This window comes from Nelumbo lutea, chromosome 1, assembly GCF_056320005.1.
Source record: "Nelumbo lutea isolate HS-2025 chromosome 1, American lotus-T2T, whole genome shotgun sequence".
Lineage (NCBI taxonomy): Eukaryota > Viridiplantae > Streptophyta > Magnoliopsida > Proteales > Nelumbonaceae > Nelumbo > Nelumbo lutea.
The window spans coordinates 210,367,084-210,387,392 of NC_142684.1; the positions used below are offsets into that span (position 1 = coordinate 210,367,084).

Below are 20,309 nucleotides of genomic sequence, written 5' to 3' on the forward strand. Positions count from 1 at the left end.
AACCAAGATGTTCTCCATCTGCCTCCTCAAAACCCATCTCAAATTCCTTTCTTCCTCTCCAAAGGAACCTCTCTCTTCCTTCCGGTTCAAATCCTCGATTTGCTCCACCAGAACTTTTCTCTCTTCTAATCTTCCAAACTCCAACCTATTCCACTCCTTTAATTGTGATTTTAAGTATTGGAGTTTCTTGTGGAACCTCATTTCCTCCCAATCAACTACCGGATTAGCTTGCTCCCACCACTCTCTGATCTTCTCAATGAAACCCGGATGAGTCAACCACATGTTTTCAAACCTGAAAGGGGTAGGCCCAACTCCTCTTATTTCCTCCTTGACCAACACTATAGGCCAGTGGTCTGAAGTAAGTCTTGGGAGAACCCTAGAAGTAATATTGCCCTAATATTCCTCCCAATCTGTTGAGAACAAAAATCTGTCCAACTTAGAGAAAATTGGCCTTGATTGAAGGTTGGACCAAGTGAAGTTATTATTTAGGAAAGGAAGTTCTTTAAGTTCAAAAGAGTCCACAAATTGGTCGAACTTCCTCATACTTGTTGTCACTCTCTATATGGCTTTCAAACCAAGGGCTCCCAACTCTTGGTTGGGAAGAGAATCTGGAACAAGGGACACAGAGCACTCATCAGTAGCCAAAATTGAATTGACAGAGTTGAGGGACTTACCTAAGGCAGAGATGTGAGGAGAGAGCATAGGCAAAAGAGTGGTAGTCACTTCCTTTTTTGAGAAATTAGAGCACTCTGCCTCTCCAAGTTGGGGGAAGAAAATCCCTATCACTGTATCAACACAAAGACCCCTTTCTGTACCCAAGTATGTACCTCTCTGTGAGGTACCTTGTTCAACTCTGAGAAGACCCGAGCTACCTCCTTTTCGGCCTCTTGCAAAGCGCTAGAACTAGGGAAGGACTCAACCAAATTTGGGTTAAGATCATTCACCCACTCCTCCCCCTCCTCCTTTCCCTCCCCCACCGAATCCCCTATGAACAAACAATATAGGCTGAAAGAATCCCTGTTTTGTTCTTCAAATAGAGCTTCGTCTGCCGCATTACCTAAACTCCTATAGGCTTCCAATCTTTCATCATAGTCAGAATCTGAGCCGCAGCTTATCCAACCTTGGTCAGCCTCTTCCTTCTCTTCTGTTCTAACTCTCAAATAGCACGGGTTCGGGCGATCAGGAATGTTGTGTTTTTGCGCGTTGCCGGCCAGCCATTGGACCCAACATAGAGGACAGCGTCCTTTTACCTTGCTCGCAATCTAAGCCCCTCCACAGTCGAGAGGGTGAGACCTAGATGATGATAGATGAATGTTGCCATTTGTCCCATGCCTGCCCCGCCCCACCCCACGTGATGACTTAAGTTGTTACGTGGGCTTTTAAAAAAACCACCCGATGCCTGCCCTGCCCCACATGAAGGCTCACCTACTAACCCGTCCGGCCCAGCCTTCCTTAAAGTCGGTTCAGACAATGACTTTGAGCACACCCGAACCTTACCCCTTTTAGCCACGTCAGCATAGGACGGGCCACCCTCTTTAAACAACCCAACTTCAAAAAAATTTGAATTAGAAGCCTTAATAGGAAAGCTTCGAGACTTGGGGCACCCCTGCAAATGTTCCCCTTCCTCTGTAGTTCGCCCACACGCACCAAGCTTTCCCGCCAGCCCTGAAGGCCACGTGTACACCAACCTGCAGACTCATCAGCTCCTTCAACCTCTGTTCGTCTTCCCCAGAGCGAGGCTTCATCTTCTGAAGCTAACCAAACCTTGTACCAGGCATCTTCTGAGAGAACTTCGAAGGCGCACGGCAAGTACTCTGGCTTGATCCCAACAACCTTAAGTTCCAAAGCTCTCAAGTTTCTTAAGTTAACCTCCAACAAAACTCCACCCAACACTCTAACAATTTTCCTTAGTATTTGATCGTTCCAAAGGTTGAAAGGAAGACCGAGAAGTTTGATCAAGAAGTTGCCGACTCTAGATTCAACTTCGTGGAGCCCAGTTCTGGACCTGAATCAAACTTCCCTCTACAAAGAATGTACTGAAATTCAATTTCTTATCGCCAGTATCTAATAAAGCTTTCTTTTCAGCAAAAGGCAACAACACTACATCTCCATCTAAGCCCAACCTCTCTGCAACTACTTCTAAAACCTTCGACCAATCTTCTATCACCCTATCTGCCACTAGGACCATCCTCTTCTCCCAGCTCCCACTCCCTTCTTCCAAAGCTACTCGTCGGAGGACAGTCGAGCTAGACACCAAAACTTCAGGGTAATGCTTAAAACAGGGCACCTGATTACAAAGGACAGAAGGATTACAATCCTTCAAGCCAGGGACTTCTTCCACTCTCCCTTCAACCTCTAGAAGAAAAGCCTGGAGATTAAAAGCAAAGGAAGCCCACCCTCTCCGCTTCTGGCCTTCTAGAATACACAACACTTGCCTTTTGTTATTACCAAAGAGTTCGGTAACCATTATAAACCACCCGTTTCGATTCCTCTTTAGCATAGTTTCGAACCTCTTACTCTCACAGGTCAACGAGTTTCTCCAACCTTCTTCCGGTAAAGAATTAACAATTCCATCTACAAAACCTTTCAACCACACACATGCCTCCTCCGATAGGAGAATCATCGCCCTGCTCCCTTCTCTGATTTTCAAGTGAACCTTCCCCTTTGTCCTTCCCTGCTCGAACAGGAAAGATTTGGCTTCAATGATCAACTCTAGTCTCCATTTCCCTGCCAGCTTGAACTTCCTCTCCTCTCCCATGGTTTCCTTACAGACTAACAAGACTTATTTGTTCCTAATGAAATCCAAGATGTGAACTGCTATTCATAAATTATCTGTTTATGGGCACATAACATCTGAGAACTTAGATAATGGGACAATGGAGAATAAAGTACCGAGTTCTCTGTAGCAATCCGGAATCTACCATGTATAGAAGCTCCAGCACCACCTCCAAAGATGATTCCATTAAGAATTGAAACCTTCAAATGTGCTTATCGTTAATGATAGGATTGAATTTCAAGATACAAGAAATCTGAAATAACTCAGAAAAGAACCTAGTAACAGAAAAACTCTATGGGAATGAGAGAAAAACTAAGATAAATTTGCAAAGTTGAATCACCTGGGGCTTGTTGTATGTTGCCATAATGTAATTTAATGTATACTCAATCCAGAAAAACCTTGCACCTAATCTCCAATGACCTGGTGAATAAAAATTGGATAAGATGCAACTTCAGCTCAATTTTGATTAGTAGAAACTTCAAACTCCCAGAAAACCCAAGCCACATTGAGAGGACTATTGAGTCCCATAGAAATAGGAACAAGGAAAGATACTAAAAGAAAGACAAAAAAACAAATCCACCACAACCAATGGTTATAGCCTATGGCTATTGAATGAAAAGAATTTGCCTATTTAGAGAAAAGCATTTACCATCAGTGGTATCCTTAACCACAGCTGCAACATCCCCACCAGCACAGAATGCTCTTCCTTCTCCCTGCAACCAATTGAGCATATTAATCACTGAAATGAAGCAAAATGACAAGAAAACACAAAATACTAAAAATCAAATCTATATATGTATATATATATATATATATATATATATATATAACAAAGCGATCAAGAAATTTTCTCCTTTTTTCGAATTTTTTATTTTTTTATTCCATGTCATTTTTGAAACAACCAATGAGATGAACTTTCCAAGAACCTAAATAATCTCTTCTCCTAAAATTTCTCCTAAGCTACCTCTCCCACTTTCTCCAAAATTATCTCTAATTCCTATTTATCTTCTAAATTATCTCTAATTCCTATTTATCTCCAAAATTATCTCAAATTTAGTAGAGAGTTTCTCTCCTATTTATCCTCTCCCATACTTTTTATCTATATCAAGTTTGGATTAAAAAAGTTAAGAATTATTTAAATTTTCTAACAAAATTATATAATAACTTTAAAATATTTATTAAAAACACAAAACAATTTTATAATTTTACAAAATATATCACGAAATTATGTACTAACAATTTAAGTTATGTTTTTTCTAGATTATCAATTTAAATGTTTTTCAAATATTTAATAATATGTAATATCTTTAAATAAATAAAATTTAAATATTTTATACACTATTTAAACAGTTATCATAACTAGATTTTAAATAGTTCAAATAACGGAGTTATGTAATAAATTTAAAAAATTTATTCAAAGTAGAAAAATAATTATAACATTATATTCAAATAAATAATAATTTAATATATTACAAAATTAATAATGAAATTATGTAATAATAGTATAAATTATGATTTTATGGATAATTAAATTCAATAAATAATTAATATTTTAAAATTTAAATATTTTACATATTATTTAAGTATTTAAATAACTAAATATTTTAAATAAAAAAATATTTTAAATAGTTAAAATAAAGATATTATGTAATAAATTTAAAAGAAATATGAAAAGTAGAAAAATAATTATAACATAATATTGAAATAACTAATTTCATTTATACCAAGTAATAATTCAAAAAAATAACTTTCAAAAAAGTTAATATTTATTAATAATAATTTTAAACCCTTAATCTATATTTATTATATAATTACATATTCTAAAATTAATATTTATTGTATTTCAGTAATTATTATTATTTGTTTATAGATGTATTTTCAATGATTATGTATAAATTTATTTTGTTTTGTTATTTAACAGAAAACTTTCAATAATTATTGGAGATTAAACCACCATTATTGAATTTTTTAAATTTAATTATCGTACTTATTGTACATATTGTATTTTTGTTATAAATTATTGATTAATTAATATTTATTAAATTTCAAAACTATTATTTGATATTATACTATTTATTGACTAAGTTAATATATTTTTAGTACTTATTGTATTTTTGTAATTACTATAATTATTGTATTTTTTTTCATAAAACCAATATATTTTCAATAATTGTGTTTTCGCTATAAACTTTCAATAATTATTGGAGATTAAAACTATTGTTATTTATCAGAGATAAGACTATTAGTTTAGCTAAAATTATGAGTGTTCATGAGTTGGTTCAGTCCGGCCATATGTTATTTGGCCAACCAAATTGACCTGGTTAGGTTGGGGAGTTAGTCAGCTAAAACCGACTGACCTTTTGTGAAAACCGATCCACTCAAGTTGTATCAGTTTGGGTTGGTTTCCACAAAAAATCAGTCAGTTCAAAAGATTTAAAGTAAAAAATTAAACTTAATTTTAAAATTTTCAATGCAATTATTAAAAAATAAATTTAAAAATTAGATTTATGAAATAAAATATTTTAGACTAAGACATATGGAAAATTTATCACTTTCTCATATTAAAAGTTATATTTAAAATATAAAATATTAATATATATCCATGGTTAGGCTGTTCGATTTTCGTCAGTTTACAAATAGCCAAAATGAAACTGATCCAGCTTGGTCGAATTGGGAAATTTTTTAACCAAAGCCGACCTAAAATACTAGAAAACTGACCAGCTCGAGTCGAGTTGATTGGGTTGGTCGGTTTCAGAAGTTTGATGAATAAACCTAACTGAAATTAATTATTGTTATTTTTGAATTATAAAAAATTTATTAAAAGAAGTATATAAAATATGAATAATTATTAATTATTTAAAAAGTTGAAAAATATAAAACAATTGTATACTCTTATGTGTTTCTATTAGGGTCATTTACTAGAACACACCTTATAGTTTTATATATTTACTTAAACCTACCTTATAGTTCTCATTTTACTAAAACATCCCATATATTTTACAACTTATTTACTTAGTCAACCTTTCATTAAGGATTGTTTGTTTTGCCATTAGGCCCAATATTTTTAATTCCAAAAATACTCTTAACACTTTTATATACAGAAAACAAAATTGGCCAAATATAGCCAATAGAGTGGTTGCCCATGTCTTATTAAGGGCATGAATGGTATTTTTGTTTCTATTTTCTTTTGATTAAATTTATTTAAATGAACATTAGTGTCAACACTGTCATTTTCCACTATCATCTAGTGGAAGATTGATTAAATCCATTGCAAATTATAAGTGGTGTTTTAGTAAAATGCTAACTATAGGGTAGATTTTAGAAAATCCATGAAACTATAAGGGTATTTTAGTAAATGACTTTCTTTTATTTATCTTTTGTTTAATAATTCCCGTGCATCGCATGGGTCCCCGCTAGTATTACATTAACATAGCAAGTGACATATTGAACAAAAAGAGAAAAGTTTAGAAACCAAACAGCATTAAGTACAATATCTGCAATGAATTGAATATATTACTAACTAAAATGAAGCAAAAGGATAAGATTGAACACAAAAAACAGATTTGATTACATTAGCAGAGCCAAAAGAAATAATGAACAAGAAGGGTAAATTTTGGAAACAATATATAGTTACAAGAAAAAAATATGATTATACCACCTAAATTTGGTTTACAATCAAAAGCCAGAAAATTTTGGTTTTCAAATATAATAAACCAAATATTAAGTTGCATCATAGCAACTCCCCATAACAACCAATATCTCATCCAATGAAATGACAACTATATTTACTATTGACAAAAGAGAGGAAAGAAGGAAGAAAAGAAGAGGAAGGGGAAGCCTTGGTTGGTTTAGGAAGAAGAAAAATGCAGTCTCAAGAGTTCTTCTACTTCTTTTCATATTGCTGCATATACTAGCTAGTAAATGATTTATATACCATCCTTTAGTAACAAAAAATCCAAAGACAATAAGACCTTTATTGCTTTGCAGACCCAACAAGGGTAGAATTTTTGGAATTATTAATAGGGTAAAAAATATTTACATAGATGCCAGGCATCCCTTAGAATAGATAGCTGAGAAAACCCAGGGATTTGAGCATCAAAATGGTCCTAAAATCACCCCATAAGTGTTCTGGATTTTCTGTTATAAGTTGAATAGAAATTATGATATTTTCATTGGGATGAACCTTTCTGGTGGCAATTTCGTAATTTCAGTGAACAGTAATTCAACCCCTATTATTTCCCCTACAAATATATCTTGTAATAAGCCATGTTCCTGCTGATGCCATGGGGACAATCTGGGCTGAAAGGAACAGAAGAATATTTACTAACAAATATAGAGATGTTGATGTTCTGGTTAGCTTTGCAGTGGGCAGGGTTGTTTAATGGGTTTCTCAGTCTAAGAAGTTCGAGAATTGTAATCTTGACCTGCTTTTGTAACTCAAATAGTTTATGACATCACTAGCTTGTACCTTTTGTAAATTATGAAATTCTCTCTTCTCTCTTCTAATCAAGATCTTCCTACAGTTTTAATCAAGATCTTCTAGTTAGCATTCCTTTTAGCTCTCAAAAAGGCTTCAAATCACTCCTTTGCACCCATTGCACAACCTAGTAAATTTCTCTTCCTTTTTCAACTCCTTTGGTACAACATTGGGTGTCCGTCAAATCCAAACAAATAAGAAAATAAACTAGTATAAGAATTCAATGTGACCTGTCTAGGTAAGTGGTTTTGGAGATGGAATGAGCAACCTAATACACTGTGGAGGAGAATTATATTGGAAAAGTATGGTGCTAGCAATGTGCATAGGAAACCAGCAGAGGTAAACACAACTTATGTGTGTGCAGTATGGAGGGGCACCAAGAAATCACCAAGTGAGCTCAGAAAAGGAGTAAAGCTAGTGGTAGGAGATAGTATGAGAATAAGATTTTGGCAAGATAATTGGTGTGGAGATTTCCCCCTCAAAGAGCCTTTCCCCATTCTGTTTGAGATTGCACAAGATAAGGACTGTTTAATAGCCAAAACTTTCTTTCAAGTAGGGAACCTAGGAGAGTGGTTCCCTGTTTTCAAAAGGAAGCTAAAACTGGGAGGTAGAACAGTGGGTGGAGCTGAAGCAACAGATTGGTACCATTACACCAGATAAAAGAGTGTGGAGGTGGGAGAAATCAAGAAGTTTTTCAGTTAAATCCTTCTATAGCAGTCTGAGTGGAGCTGAGGTGGAGAGCTTTCCAGAGGCCAGTGTGGAAAACTATAGCTCCCCCAGTTGCATTTTTGTTGGGGTGGAAGCTTTAAGGAAATTTTTGACAGATGACGAATTGGCTAGGAGAGGGCTCAGGGTGGAACCCAGAAGGTGTGTTATGTGTGAGGAAGCTTCTGAAGACTTGGATCATCTGCTTATTCATTGCAATGTAGCAAGGAGTTTATGGTTGAAGTTTATGGGTTTGTTTGAGGCTAAGTTTTGTTTTCCAAAAAAAAAAAAATTGGAAGATTTACTTTGGTAATGGAAGCTAAAGGGGTCGTGTATCGATATATGGATAGTAGGGCCTGCAATAGTGGTATGGACAGAAAGAAATAGAAGGTTTTTTTGAGATAAGTATAGTACAGAAGAGAATCTATTGAATGCTTTCTAGGGCAGATTGTATTCTTGGGTAGGAACACACAAATGTTTCAGGGATAGACCATATAGTAGTGAGAGTGGGGTTAACTCATCAGAAGTTCCTTTACCTGTTCCATTGAGTGATGAGGGATGTAATGGGGAGGTCAAGGTCATCCAAAGGAGGTAAAGTAGCAACAGTGGAAGGTATCCCAGGTGCATCTGACCATATGACTAGCTTGCCATCACTGTTCACTACCTATCACCTATCTTCTTGTAGAGATAAAGTGTCTATTGCTGATGGTTCCCTTGTTCCCATTTCTGGCAAGGGAGACATCAAGTTGTCTAATACCATTTCCTTATCTTCAGTTCTACATGTTCCTAAGCTTGATACTAACTTGCTTTCAGTCAGTAGTATTACAAAACATCAGAATTGTTCAATAACTTTTTTTCCTGACCAATGTATTTTTCAGGACTTGGAGACAAGGAAGGTGATTGGGACTGGCCGTGAGACGAATGGGATCTATCTGCTTGGAGAGAGTTCTCATTGGGAAGATCGTGAAGATAGGAAGTCTTTTGTTTCTCAGTCTGTTAATCAAGTTATTCTTTGGCATAACCAGTTAGGTCATTTATCATTTCGGTCTTTGAAGAGTTTGTTTCCAAATTTGTTTGAGTTTGTTCCGATGTCAAATTTGAGATGTGAGAGTTGTGAGATTGCAAAGCATTGTAGAACATCTTATTCCTTGAGTAATAAAAGAAGTAGTAATTCTTTTGATGTTGTGCACACTGATGTTTGGGGCCCGTATCACATCCCTTCTATGGGGGGTTACAAATATTTCTTGTTGTTTGTTGATGCCTATACCCGTTTTTCTTGGGTTTACCTTATGCGTTCTCGAGATGAGGTTCCTGCTCTGACCCAGATCTTTCATCAGATGATTTTAACCCAGTTTGGGGTCAAAATCAAAATCTTCAGATCTGATAATGCAAAAGAATACTTTACCAAGCCATTAGCCTCTTATTTGCTTGATCATGGGATTATTCACCAGAGTACTTGTCCTTATACACCACAGCAAAATGGGGTTGCTGAGAGGAAGAATAGGCACATATTGGAGGTGGCTAGAAGCATTATGTTTAACTCCAATGTGCCTATCCGTTTCTGGGGTGATGCTATTCTTACAGTAGTGTATCTCATTAATCGAGTTCCTTCACGAGTTCTTAACATGAAGCCTCCCTTTACCCTTCTATACCCCAGTAAAGAATTGTTTACCGTTCCCCTTAAAACCTTTGGTTGCACTTGCTTTGTTCAGATTCCTGGACCTCATCGTTCCAAATTTGATCCTAAGGCCTCCAAATGCACTTTTCTCAGTTATGCATAAACTCAAAAAGGTTATTGCTACTATGAACCTACTTCTGGGAGGAGATTTGTCTCGATGGATGTTACTTTCTTTGAGGAGGTACCCTATTACCCTAGGGTTTCTCCTCAGGGGGAGAGTAGTGAGAGTGGGGTTAACTCATCAGAAGTTCCTTTACCTGTTCCATTGAGTGATGAGGGATGTAATGGGAAGGGTTGTCAGAGGTATCAGAATTTGAGAGTCTATCACAAGTGGTGGAGGCAAGTTGATTTCGGTCATCAGCAGTCCAGGTCAGCCCCAATTCCTTCTGCGGATCCAAATCCAGATACCACAATTCCTTTATCAGATCCAGGTCCCCCTGAGATACCTTCCATTGTTGCTACTTTACCTCCTTTGGATGACCTTGACCTCCCCATTGCAGTCCGTAAAAGCAAACGACATTGCACCACATCCATAGCTCACTGCATTTCCCAGTTTTTGTCCTATGATTGCCTATCCCCCTCTTACAGGTCCTTTCTCACATCCATTGTTGATATTCCTATTCCTAGAACAGTGCAAGAAGCCTTGTCAGTTCCTGAGTGGAAAGATGCAATGAAGGTTGAAATGGATGCCCTTCTGAGGAATAATACTTGGGAGCTAGTTGACCAGCCTAAAGGAAAGAAACTGGTTGGATGTAGATGGGTATTTACTGTGAAACATAATGCTGATGGTTCCATTGAAAGGTATAAAGGCCGGTTAGTTGCAAAGGGATTTACTCAAACTTATGGTATAGACTACTTGGAAACTTTTTCTCCAGTAGCAAAGATGACCACTATTCGAGTTCTGCTATCCCTTGCAGCCAGTTATTCTTGGCCCTTGTTCCAGATGGATGTTAAAAATGCCTTCCTCAATTGACACTTACAAGAAGAAGTCTACATGCAGTTACCTCCTAGATTTTATGATGCAGAGACAGATAAGAAGGTTTGCCGGTTGAATAAAGCCTTGTATGGACTAAAGCAGTCCCCTAGAGCTTGGTTTAATAGATTCAAACAAGCCCTTGAAAAATTCGGCTATGTACAGGCCCAGTTAGACCATACATTGTTCATTAAAAGAGTGGACTCTTCCTTAACTTTGCTTGCTGTATATGTGGATGATATTGTAGTGACAGGGAATGATAACAGTGAGATTGAGTCTCTTAAACAACTCCTTCATCAAGAGTTTGAGGTGAAAGATCTGGGAGAGCTACGATACTTCTTGGGTATTGAGGTTGCTAGATCTAAACATAGGATTTTTATTTCTCAAAGGAAGTATGTCTAGATCTATTGGAAGAAACTGGAAAGTTGGGTGTCAAGCCTGCAGATACACCTATTGAACAGAATCACAAGATCAGTGCAAAGGGTGGAGAGCCTCTTGAAGACAAAGCTATGTTCCAACGATTGGTTGGAAAACTCCTCTATCTTTGTCTCACACGACCGGACATCAGTAGTCAGCATTGTCAGACAATATATGCACTCTCCTAGAACTACTCACCTCCTTGCAGTTGAGAGAATATTAGCATACTTGAAGAGATGTCCAGGTAGAGGTATATTATTTAAAAATAATGATCACATGAAAATAGAGGCCTATACAGATGCTGATTGGGCTGGGAGTGTTGATGATAGAAGGTCTACCTCTAGATATTGTGCCTTTGTAGGAGGTAACCTTGTCTCCTGGAGGAGTAAGAAACAAAATGTTGTTTCCCGTTCTAGTGTTGAAGCTGAATATAGATCTATGGCTAATGGTGTGGTTGAAGTCATTATTTGATGAGTTGGGTATTGCTTATGAGAAGCCCTTAATGTTGTATTGTGATAATCAGGTTGCTATTAATATAGCTCATAATCCGGGACAAGATGATAGAACTAAGCATATCAAAGTCGACTGACATTTTGTTAGGGAAAGGGTTTCGTCTCAAGAAGTGTGTCTCCCGTATATCACCTCCAGCATGCAGCTCGCAGATCTTCTCACCAAGGCTATTCCAAGGAAGAAGTTAGAGGCAGACCTATGCAAGTTGGGAATGATAAATATCTATTCCCAACTTGAGGGGGAGCGTAGAGAACACTGATGTGGACCCCACTACCGTGGTCCCCACTGTGTTCGTATGGAAGCATAGCATATTTTTTGTTAGTTATGTCAGTGTTAGTTGGTAGTTATTGGCAATTATTTCAGTTTGTTGTCACAGCTTGTTATTTCATCTTTATTATTAGTTTATTTGCCATGTAAGCAATAAGGGCAATTCAGCCCTTTTACAATTAGTCAACATTTATAAATATTAAGAGTGGGTCGGCAGATCAATAGATCAACCCTCTCTCTCTTTTCTAAGTCCCTTCGTGTGCTTCTTCTTTTCTCCCTCTCTTCTTCTTTTCTTTTGAAATTTCTCCTTTTTCTTTCGAATTCAAGACTGATTGTAGTCTTGATCGACTACTCATATAATCCCTTTTTTGTTTCTAGCTCACTTTTTGTACCTGTGCATACAGGAACCAATGTATAGAAAGGTCTTGGGTCTGTATAGTACCTTCTTGTGCAGGAATTTGTAAATTTTGTTTTGCTATAGATTAATACAATACTTTACCTTTGTTCCCAAAAAACGAAAAAAGAATTATAAAAATATTATAAACCAACAAAATGAAAATTTGGTATGTTGATTGAGACAACCCTCCAAGGGTGCCTTGTTGCCTAGGTGGTGTCTTGCATTGACAACTATGGGGAAATACACGACAAATATTAGAGAACTTAAACCATGTAGCCAGAGACTAAAAAGCAGGTGTCATTCAAATACTTCCATTTTTAGTGTAAGTAATGTATCCATGCTGCTTCCTTGTCGTATATGGGTAAGCTAATAACATACACAGACAAAACCAATTTCACTCATCAAATCATGCAGTATTGTCAAATTGTCATCATTTTCAACATTTCAAAGATGATAATAGGGTTTCCTTTATTTTCTTTGTTATTTATTTTTGTCTATGGCTGATACACACCTTCAGAATCAACAACTTGACATTATGATCCTCCTCATAAATTGTAAAGAGCTCCAGCAAACGTGAAACCTAGAAAACACCACCAAAATAGAGTAGTATCATATCTCCTAACCCACAACAATCATTTTAGAACAAGTTCAGTGTCAAAATAAAGTAAGGGTGCCAGGGGAATGGAAGTTGGAAAAGGCATTACATAAGTAGTGCTGCAGCATATTTAGCAAAAGAAATCCTTGGGCATTTGTCAACATACTTACAAACATAAACATTAAAAGGTTTAGTCAGTTGCCTAACCAAGAAAGCATTAAGATTTGGGTACCTTCAATAAAGGCAAGTGATGGTCTCTTTTGGGTAGTTTTCTATTTGAAAAGTAGCATTACTATTATTTGGGGGTTTCTTGTGGAACAAGGAATTGTTACTAGTATAACCATAAATATGCAGTTTAAGGCCATCTAAAGAGAATGGATGCCTTTGTCCTCCAGGGGAAATTTCAGCCCTCCATTGAAGGTTCTTTATGGGGGTGTTCCCAAATTACAAGTTTAACACAAAAGTTCACAAAACATGTTTTGGGTAAACGACTTTTCTTCATGTAGATCCTTTTATGAGATGTTAGAACAGTGTTTCTCCTGGTAGGAAACTAAGAATCCAACTTTGGGGAGAAAGCATTGTTGGTGAAGCAGTCACATCCAACTCAGCTATTCAGGGTCAATTGGGTATAATCTCTCTCTAAAGGCAAAAACCGTAGCTCTTTTACAAGGCCTATAATTGGTAGCTATGCATGGATGGACAGATTTAATTGTGGAAGGGGACTGTCAAGTTCTTTTGAGCTGGATGAGAAAAGGAGAGAGCATTCCATGGAGGTACAGGGCCCTAGTTAGACAGATGCAGCCTCTAGATATTAATATGAATAGCTCATTCAAGTGGATACCTAGATCTGCAAATTCTTCCGCACTTATAAGCTCAAAACAGGGGTTAATAGGGAAGATCTTGCACTAGGAGTGCCTGGACCAGGGATAAACTTGTAATATTCATTCTAGAAAACTCTGACGCCTTGGGGCTCTTGTATTTGTACTTACTGTCCAGCATTTTGGATAGTCCAGTTCTGTTCTGAATGCATTTTGTGCTGTTATTTATGAAACAACAAAAACTTGCATAGGATACCAATACCTGTATCCATGTCTGGATTTTAGGAAATGGAGAGCTGTATCCCCATTTATCCATCACTGTGTCTGTATCCATAGTTTCACATTATTGTTCCCAGCTACTAAGGGAAAAATTTTATTGTCACTATCATGGGGATAAGTGTATTAATTACAAAATAGATATATGCTGTAGAGATATACAACAAATATTAGGCTGCATGCACACAACAACAATATAATTATACAGGACAACAATATGCATTTCCAAAGATTTTTGCCCATTAAAGGTGAGGTATTGATTTAGATGTGAAGAAATCATATAAGTGGTGATGTGAATTGAGACTAACCTACATGACTGAACTGTCGATAAATCCTGAAAACCTGGATAAAATCATATTGCACTTCTAGAATAGAGAAAAGTTTAAATCCTTTGCAGAGAAAAAAAAGTGTTATCCTCTTGGAGCTGGAAGACCTAGACCAAAAGGAACAATTAGGCACCCCGGATGGAGAAGGAAGAAAGAGAAGAAAAGGTTTAAGAAGTTCCTGGGAAAAGGTGGTCAGAAGAGAAGAAATCTTTTGGAGGCAGAGGTCAAGGGTTAGATGGTTAAAGGAAGGTGATGATAACTAAAAATTTTACCATAATTATGCTTCGGGCAAGCATAGTAAAATTTTCATCCCAAAAATCAAAGTGGACCAAAGGGAGGTGGAGGATATAGATGAAATCACAGAGGCTTTTCTTAATTACTTCAAAGAGCTTTACTCTAAGGAAAGTGTAAGAAAGTTTACTTTAAGAAGTTGGGACGGGTCGACTCTAGCAAATGATAAGAAGTCTTGGCTTGAAAGAGATTTCAAGGAGCAAGAAATAAGGGAAGCAGTCTTTGATATAAATGGAGAAAGAGCCTTTTGAGGTAGGAAGAGATACTCTTAATGTCTCCCATCTCCAATTTGTAGACGATGTTATCCTGTTTCTGGAGGCCAATTTGGGAAATATCACTAATGTGAACATTGCTTCGAATCAGTTACTGGTTTGAGGGTAAATTACTCAAAAAGTAGTCTAGTGACTATAAACTCAGTTAAAGAAACCCTTTTGGAAAGTTTCAAGGTAATTCTGAATTGTCGAGTGGAAAACCTCCCTCTTTCTTATTTGGGGCTGCCTCTTGGTGAGAACCCAAAAAGTCCAAGCTTCTAGAAGCCAGTAGTGGAAAAATATGAAAAGAAGTTAGCCTCTTGGAAACATTATTATCTATCTAAAGGAGGTAGACTTACTCTTATTAAGGCTTCCCTTGCAAACCTGCCCATCTACTTCCTTTTAGTGATCCAGATCCCTACCAAAACCATATTAGAGACTGGGAAACTTCAAAGAGACTTCCTATGGGAAAGTAGAGGTGAGAAAAAAAGCCATCTAGTAAATTGGATTGAGGTCTGCAAGCCTAAACATGTTGGAGGGTTGGGGATCAAACACCTAAAAGAGAAGAACAATTCTCTCCTTGGAAAATGGCTGTGGAGAATTGGTGATTCCCTATTGAAACAAATTCTCTTTGGGCAGCTATCATCACCGGCAAATATGTGTTAAACGCAAATGGTTGGGACTGAAATCTCCATTCAAACCGATTAGCTTCCTCAAATCCTTGGAAAGGTATCACTTCCACTTACAATAGTTTTTCTTTTCTTTCATAAGAGTTAGAGTGGATAACTGCACTAGAATAAAGTTCTGGACAGACCTGTGGTGGGGCAATTCCACTCTGGCAGATTCTTACCCTAGACTCTTCAATCTCACCCTAAACAAAGAGGAAACCATCTCCCAGTGTCTCCCCACGTCTCCCACTGAAAGAAACATATTTGAGTCTTAGAAGACCCTTAAGGGATTCAGAGATCAGTGAGCTAACTGATCTCCTCCTCTCTCTCAGAGAAGCCTACATTTCCCCAAAGTCCTTAGACTCCCGTGCTTGGAAACCCCACCCCATTAGCGAGTTCTCTTCCAAGTCTTTCTTTGAGGCTCTAGTTGCAGGAGAATGAGACTGCGTTTTCCCTTTCAAGAAGGTCTGGTGCAAATTCGTCCGCTCAAGAGTGTGTTTCTTCATTTGGGAGGCCTATCTACAACGAGTAAACACCTGCGAGTTACTGCAGAAGAAGAATCTTGGTAGAATTTATATCCCTCCTCGTGTTTGCATCCTCTGCTTTGGAGAGGGGGAGTCAGCTGATCACCTTTTCATACATTGCCAGGAAACCGGAAACATTTGGAATTACTTCTTGCAGCTAGCTGGGTACAGTTGGGTATCTCCAAATCGCCTTCAGTACCTGATTTTTTAGAGGCAAGGAAAAAGTTTGAGTAGGAGAGGTAAAGTATACCGGAAAATAGTGTTGCATGTTTTGATTTGGGGAATTTGGGAGGAAAGGAATAACTGTCTGTTTGAAAACAAGGCTAAATGCAAGAATGAGCTGATCTCTCATATCAATTATCACTGCAATTTGTGGGCTTCTATCTGAGACGTGTTCAGAGGAATCAATGTTAATGATCTTAACAGGAATTCTGTTAACTTTCTGTTCTCCCCATCCTCCCCACACATCTCCAGGGTTCCATCTCTAAGAAGGAAAGGAGCTTGGACTCTAAGCTTTGACGGAAGTGCTTCAGGTTAGCCCTGGTATTGCTGGCATTGGGAGAGCTTTAAGAGATGAAAGCGGGAACATCTGCTGGGTGTACAGTGGACCGATTGGTAAAGCTGATTCTACAAGGGCAGAAGTGGGTCTGACCCCTGTTTTATAGATACATACATACAGGGGTGTCAGTTGACCGATTTTGGTTTGGATCCAATCCGATTCAAACCTTATCAAATCGGATTTGGACAACCCATTATAATTATTGGATTGGGCCAATCCAAAATAAATTGGTCCATATTCTTATTGGTTTGAATTAGACCTAAACCAAATTTCCAATGATCCGATCATGAGGCCAAACCCTTGTCCAATTTGAAATCAATCAAAACTGAAAACATAAAATTACTTTTATGAAAGTACTTTTACAAAAAGCACTTTTACGAAAATATTTTTATAAAAGCACTTATATAAAAGTAATTTTATGAAAAGTATTTTTACGAAAGCACTTTTATAAAAATACTTTTACGAAAGCATTTTTATAAAAGTACTTTTATGAAAGCACTTTCACAGATAGTTTTATAAAAGCATTTTTACAAAAGTACTTTTACGAAAGCGTTTCTACAAAAGTATTTTTACATGAAAGCACTTTTATGAAATCACTTTTACGAAAAAAAAAACTTTTATAGAAGTACTTTTACGAAAGCACTTTTATAGTACATTTATAAAAGCACTTTTACGAAAGCACTTTTTTGGAAGCACTTTTAGAAAATCACTTTTATGAAAGAACTTTTACAAAAGCACTTTTACGAAAACACTTTTATGAAAGTACTTTTATAAAAGTACTTTTACAAAAGCACTTCTACAAAGGTACTTTTATAAGTCTATGGAAGTACTTTTCGAAAAGTGCTTTAACACTTTTATGGAAGCACTTCTACAAAAGCACTTTTCCGAAGTACTTTCAATAAAGTGATTTTGTAAAATTACTTTTATGAAAATATTTTTATCAAAGTGCTTTTATAAAAGTGTTTTTTCAATGCTAAAAGTGTTTTTATATAATTTTTGATATTTCATTCAGTTTGGATCCAATCCATTTACACTTTAATGGATTGGATTGGATTTGGACTGGATTGGGTCCAGTCCATTTATAAGTGGACTCACATTGGACTGGATCGGGTTGGACCAAATCCATCCAATTGACACCTCTATACATACATACATACATACATACATAGGATTGTTATCTTAACAAAAAAAAAAGTTAGCAAGTTTTACAAACCCAAGAATTTGTTGTTTTTGTATTGCAGTGGCAATTAATTTGGAGCTTATTATCTTCTATAAGAAAATCATTTAGAAACAGAGGATTCAGGAAAAAGAAAGAGAATCCCACATACCATTTGAAGTGAGAGGGCATTCAATTGTCGAGGCCTATTTAGAATTAGTGTCCTGACACATGAGTGCTCTTCAACCAAAATCTGTGAAGCCAAGGGAGAAAGGTATTTGAATACCATATGGAATTGCACAAAGCCAACATCACAAAAACAAAGGAAACCAAACCAACTTTCCAAGAATAACCCATAATATGCATAAAGTAATTAGATCATCTAATAGACTCTTCCACTTTCACACACTACTAGGATTTCAAGTTCTCCTACATAACCTTAAATTATTAAATTAAAAAAAAAAATAATATTGAATATGCTTTATCAACTTCCCAAGAAAAAGCCGCAACAAAGAAAAAAGGAAAAGGAAAATAAAGTATTGCACCTCAAATAAGAAATGCTCTGTTTTTGTACTTCTATTAATTCATACTATGTCCGTAAGTTAGGTAAATTAAAACTCTACTGACTCTGTTGTAGGCTGGGAGCACATCCCAAATGGTGCTTCAGTAAACCGAGTGAGTACATCTTGAAGCAATACACACGAACATAAGAAACTGAAAGCTCCGTACATCTAACTAATAAGACCATTAACAGAGATAATGAGCTTACAACTAAAGTATCAAAAACAATTATGTCAGAAAAGTAACCTTAGATTATCTTAGTTTAATTGTTTTTTACTTAACTATGACATTTCAATTTTCAAAATATCGATCTTCTATGAACACCATTGAAATGATTAAAAATAACAGGATAATGTGTACATCAGCTACTGTTTCGCTTTAAATTAAAATCAAGAAGCCATTCCGAGATGAAGTTAAAACTAAAAACTAATTGAGGAGGAAGAAAGAGAGATTTCGGGGTTTTGCAGCGTCTAGGGAAGAAATCTGATTCAAGAAAGTATTCACAAATCAAAAAGTCATGAAGCATGAGCATTAAAATATCTAAAAAGACTCGTATTATTTAGACTCAATTCAAACGGGAGTAAGAAAAGGATATCAATATTACCGGTAGTAAAATCTACTAAAGAAATATACCTGATCAGTCTTGCCACTAATTGAGTTATCTGCCATGGTTGTTGGGCGAAGCTTCTTGAGAAACGAAATCTGAAATGGAGAAGAACCCGCTGCAGAAACGTTTTAGACTGAAAATCGTAGGAGGAGACAGGACGGCACTTATGAAGTAATTAGAGCTGATTGATTTCTATTTTTTAATTTAAATTCGGTATTTATAAATTATAAAGATTCTGATTCTTGGGTGTGTTGTGTCCCTGAATCAGATCTTCTAAATGACAGATTCGATTTTGATACTTTGGTGATTCGATGTATAGGTGACACGTGCCCATGGTAGACCTGGATAAGGGCATTGATATCATGATTGCTCAATTACTAAAACAACCTCTTGTATTCCATGTAAAATGATCAATAAAACCCTGGGTTTGTGGAACCACGAACCAGTCCGAGTCGGGAATCTCTTGCACAGTTGCACTTCGTGAGCTGAACTTGACACTCACTTCAGTTTTCTGAAATCTTTAAGCAGAACACGAACAAAATCCTAGAATCTTCAGCAAACTAACCCCATCTAACAAGTAACAACAACTCTGTGTTTCCATCAAATATCTCCTGATTTCCACGATCACTCCACGAGAAAACCCGACAACCAGAAGAAAAGAAAAGAATTTAAAGAAAATTTACATTTTACATCAAAAATAATAGTATACCATTAAAGAGCAGATAATATGGTCTAATTGATGCTTTCAACCCTTCAAATACTCCATAAAAGAAATTAAAAAAAAAATGGAGTACAGTAATAGAGGCCATCAACACCACATTTTCTATCAATTCTCAGAGGAGATATTCTTGTTGAAAAACTAAGAATGTTGGATTGATCAATCGATGAAGGAGAAACAATGAACCAAAATAGCGGGATGAAAGAGAAGATCAAACGATGAATCGAGAAGAATCAAAAATAAAATAAAATAAAATAAAATAAAAGATTGAAAGATTGAAATTCCAGTCAAGAGAAGGAGATAAAATGAGAGATTTAAGCACCAACATGTAAATTTAATAGTGAAGAAAGGGTTTTAGAAACAAAGTAGCTATCGGATTCGAAGGGCACAGAGCAGCTCCGAGCATATCTTCATGTGAAGAGAGGATTTTCGAAGAGATCGTCATTGATTTTACAGAGCTCTTCCGGTAGGCCATAGCGGGTTGGGACTGTCTACATAACCTAGGCCCAAGTCCAGCAGGCCAGGCTAGAAATCTTTGCTCCACGGGCCATTCCCAAACCCATAACCCTCCCGCCAACCCTGGCGCAGGCCGGCTAGAAACGGTCACCCATACCCATTTAACTTGATTCAAATTGCATTGATTTTTGCTTGAGCTTGGTTTGGATCGGCTAACTTGGCCCTTGATTAAAGTCCAGCCCAGGTCTTAAAAGGTGCGATTTTGAAATGGATTTGATGACCACTTAGAAAGTGAATTAACCA

General features: G+C 36.6%; 1 protein-coding gene across 4 annotated transcripts in view; it reads right to left on the minus strand.

Moving 5' to 3' along the window:
* Nucleotides 1-20,052, minus strand: part of LOC148880773 (3-hydroxyisobutyryl-CoA hydrolase 1-like) — a 46,189-nt gene extending 26,137 nt beyond the window's left edge. Inside the window, exons 1-8 of one of the 4 annotated variants that reach the window (XM_088962798.1) lie at nt 19,877-20,000; nt 19,276-19,459; nt 18,859-18,927; nt 17,837-17,917; nt 12,712-12,780; nt 3,426-3,489; nt 3,117-3,196; nt 2,893-2,976 (exon numbers count right to left, since the gene is read on the minus strand). In XM_088962798.1, coding sequence (XP_088818924.1) covers nt 2,893-2,976; nt 3,117-3,196; nt 3,426-3,489; nt 12,712-12,780; nt 17,837-17,917; nt 18,859-18,894 — 414 coding nt within the window. In that variant the 5' untranslated portion in view covers nt 18,895-18,927; nt 19,276-19,459; nt 19,877-20,000. Of the gene's footprint in view, nt 1-2,892; nt 2,977-3,116; nt 3,197-3,425; nt 3,490-12,711; nt 12,781-17,836; nt 17,918-18,858; nt 19,174-19,275 lie in introns of those variants that run through there. The other 3 variants (XM_088962797.1, XM_088962796.1, XM_088962799.1) reach the window with 3 other exon arrangements.
* Between the last annotated feature and the right edge of the window lie 257 nt (nt 20,053-20,309).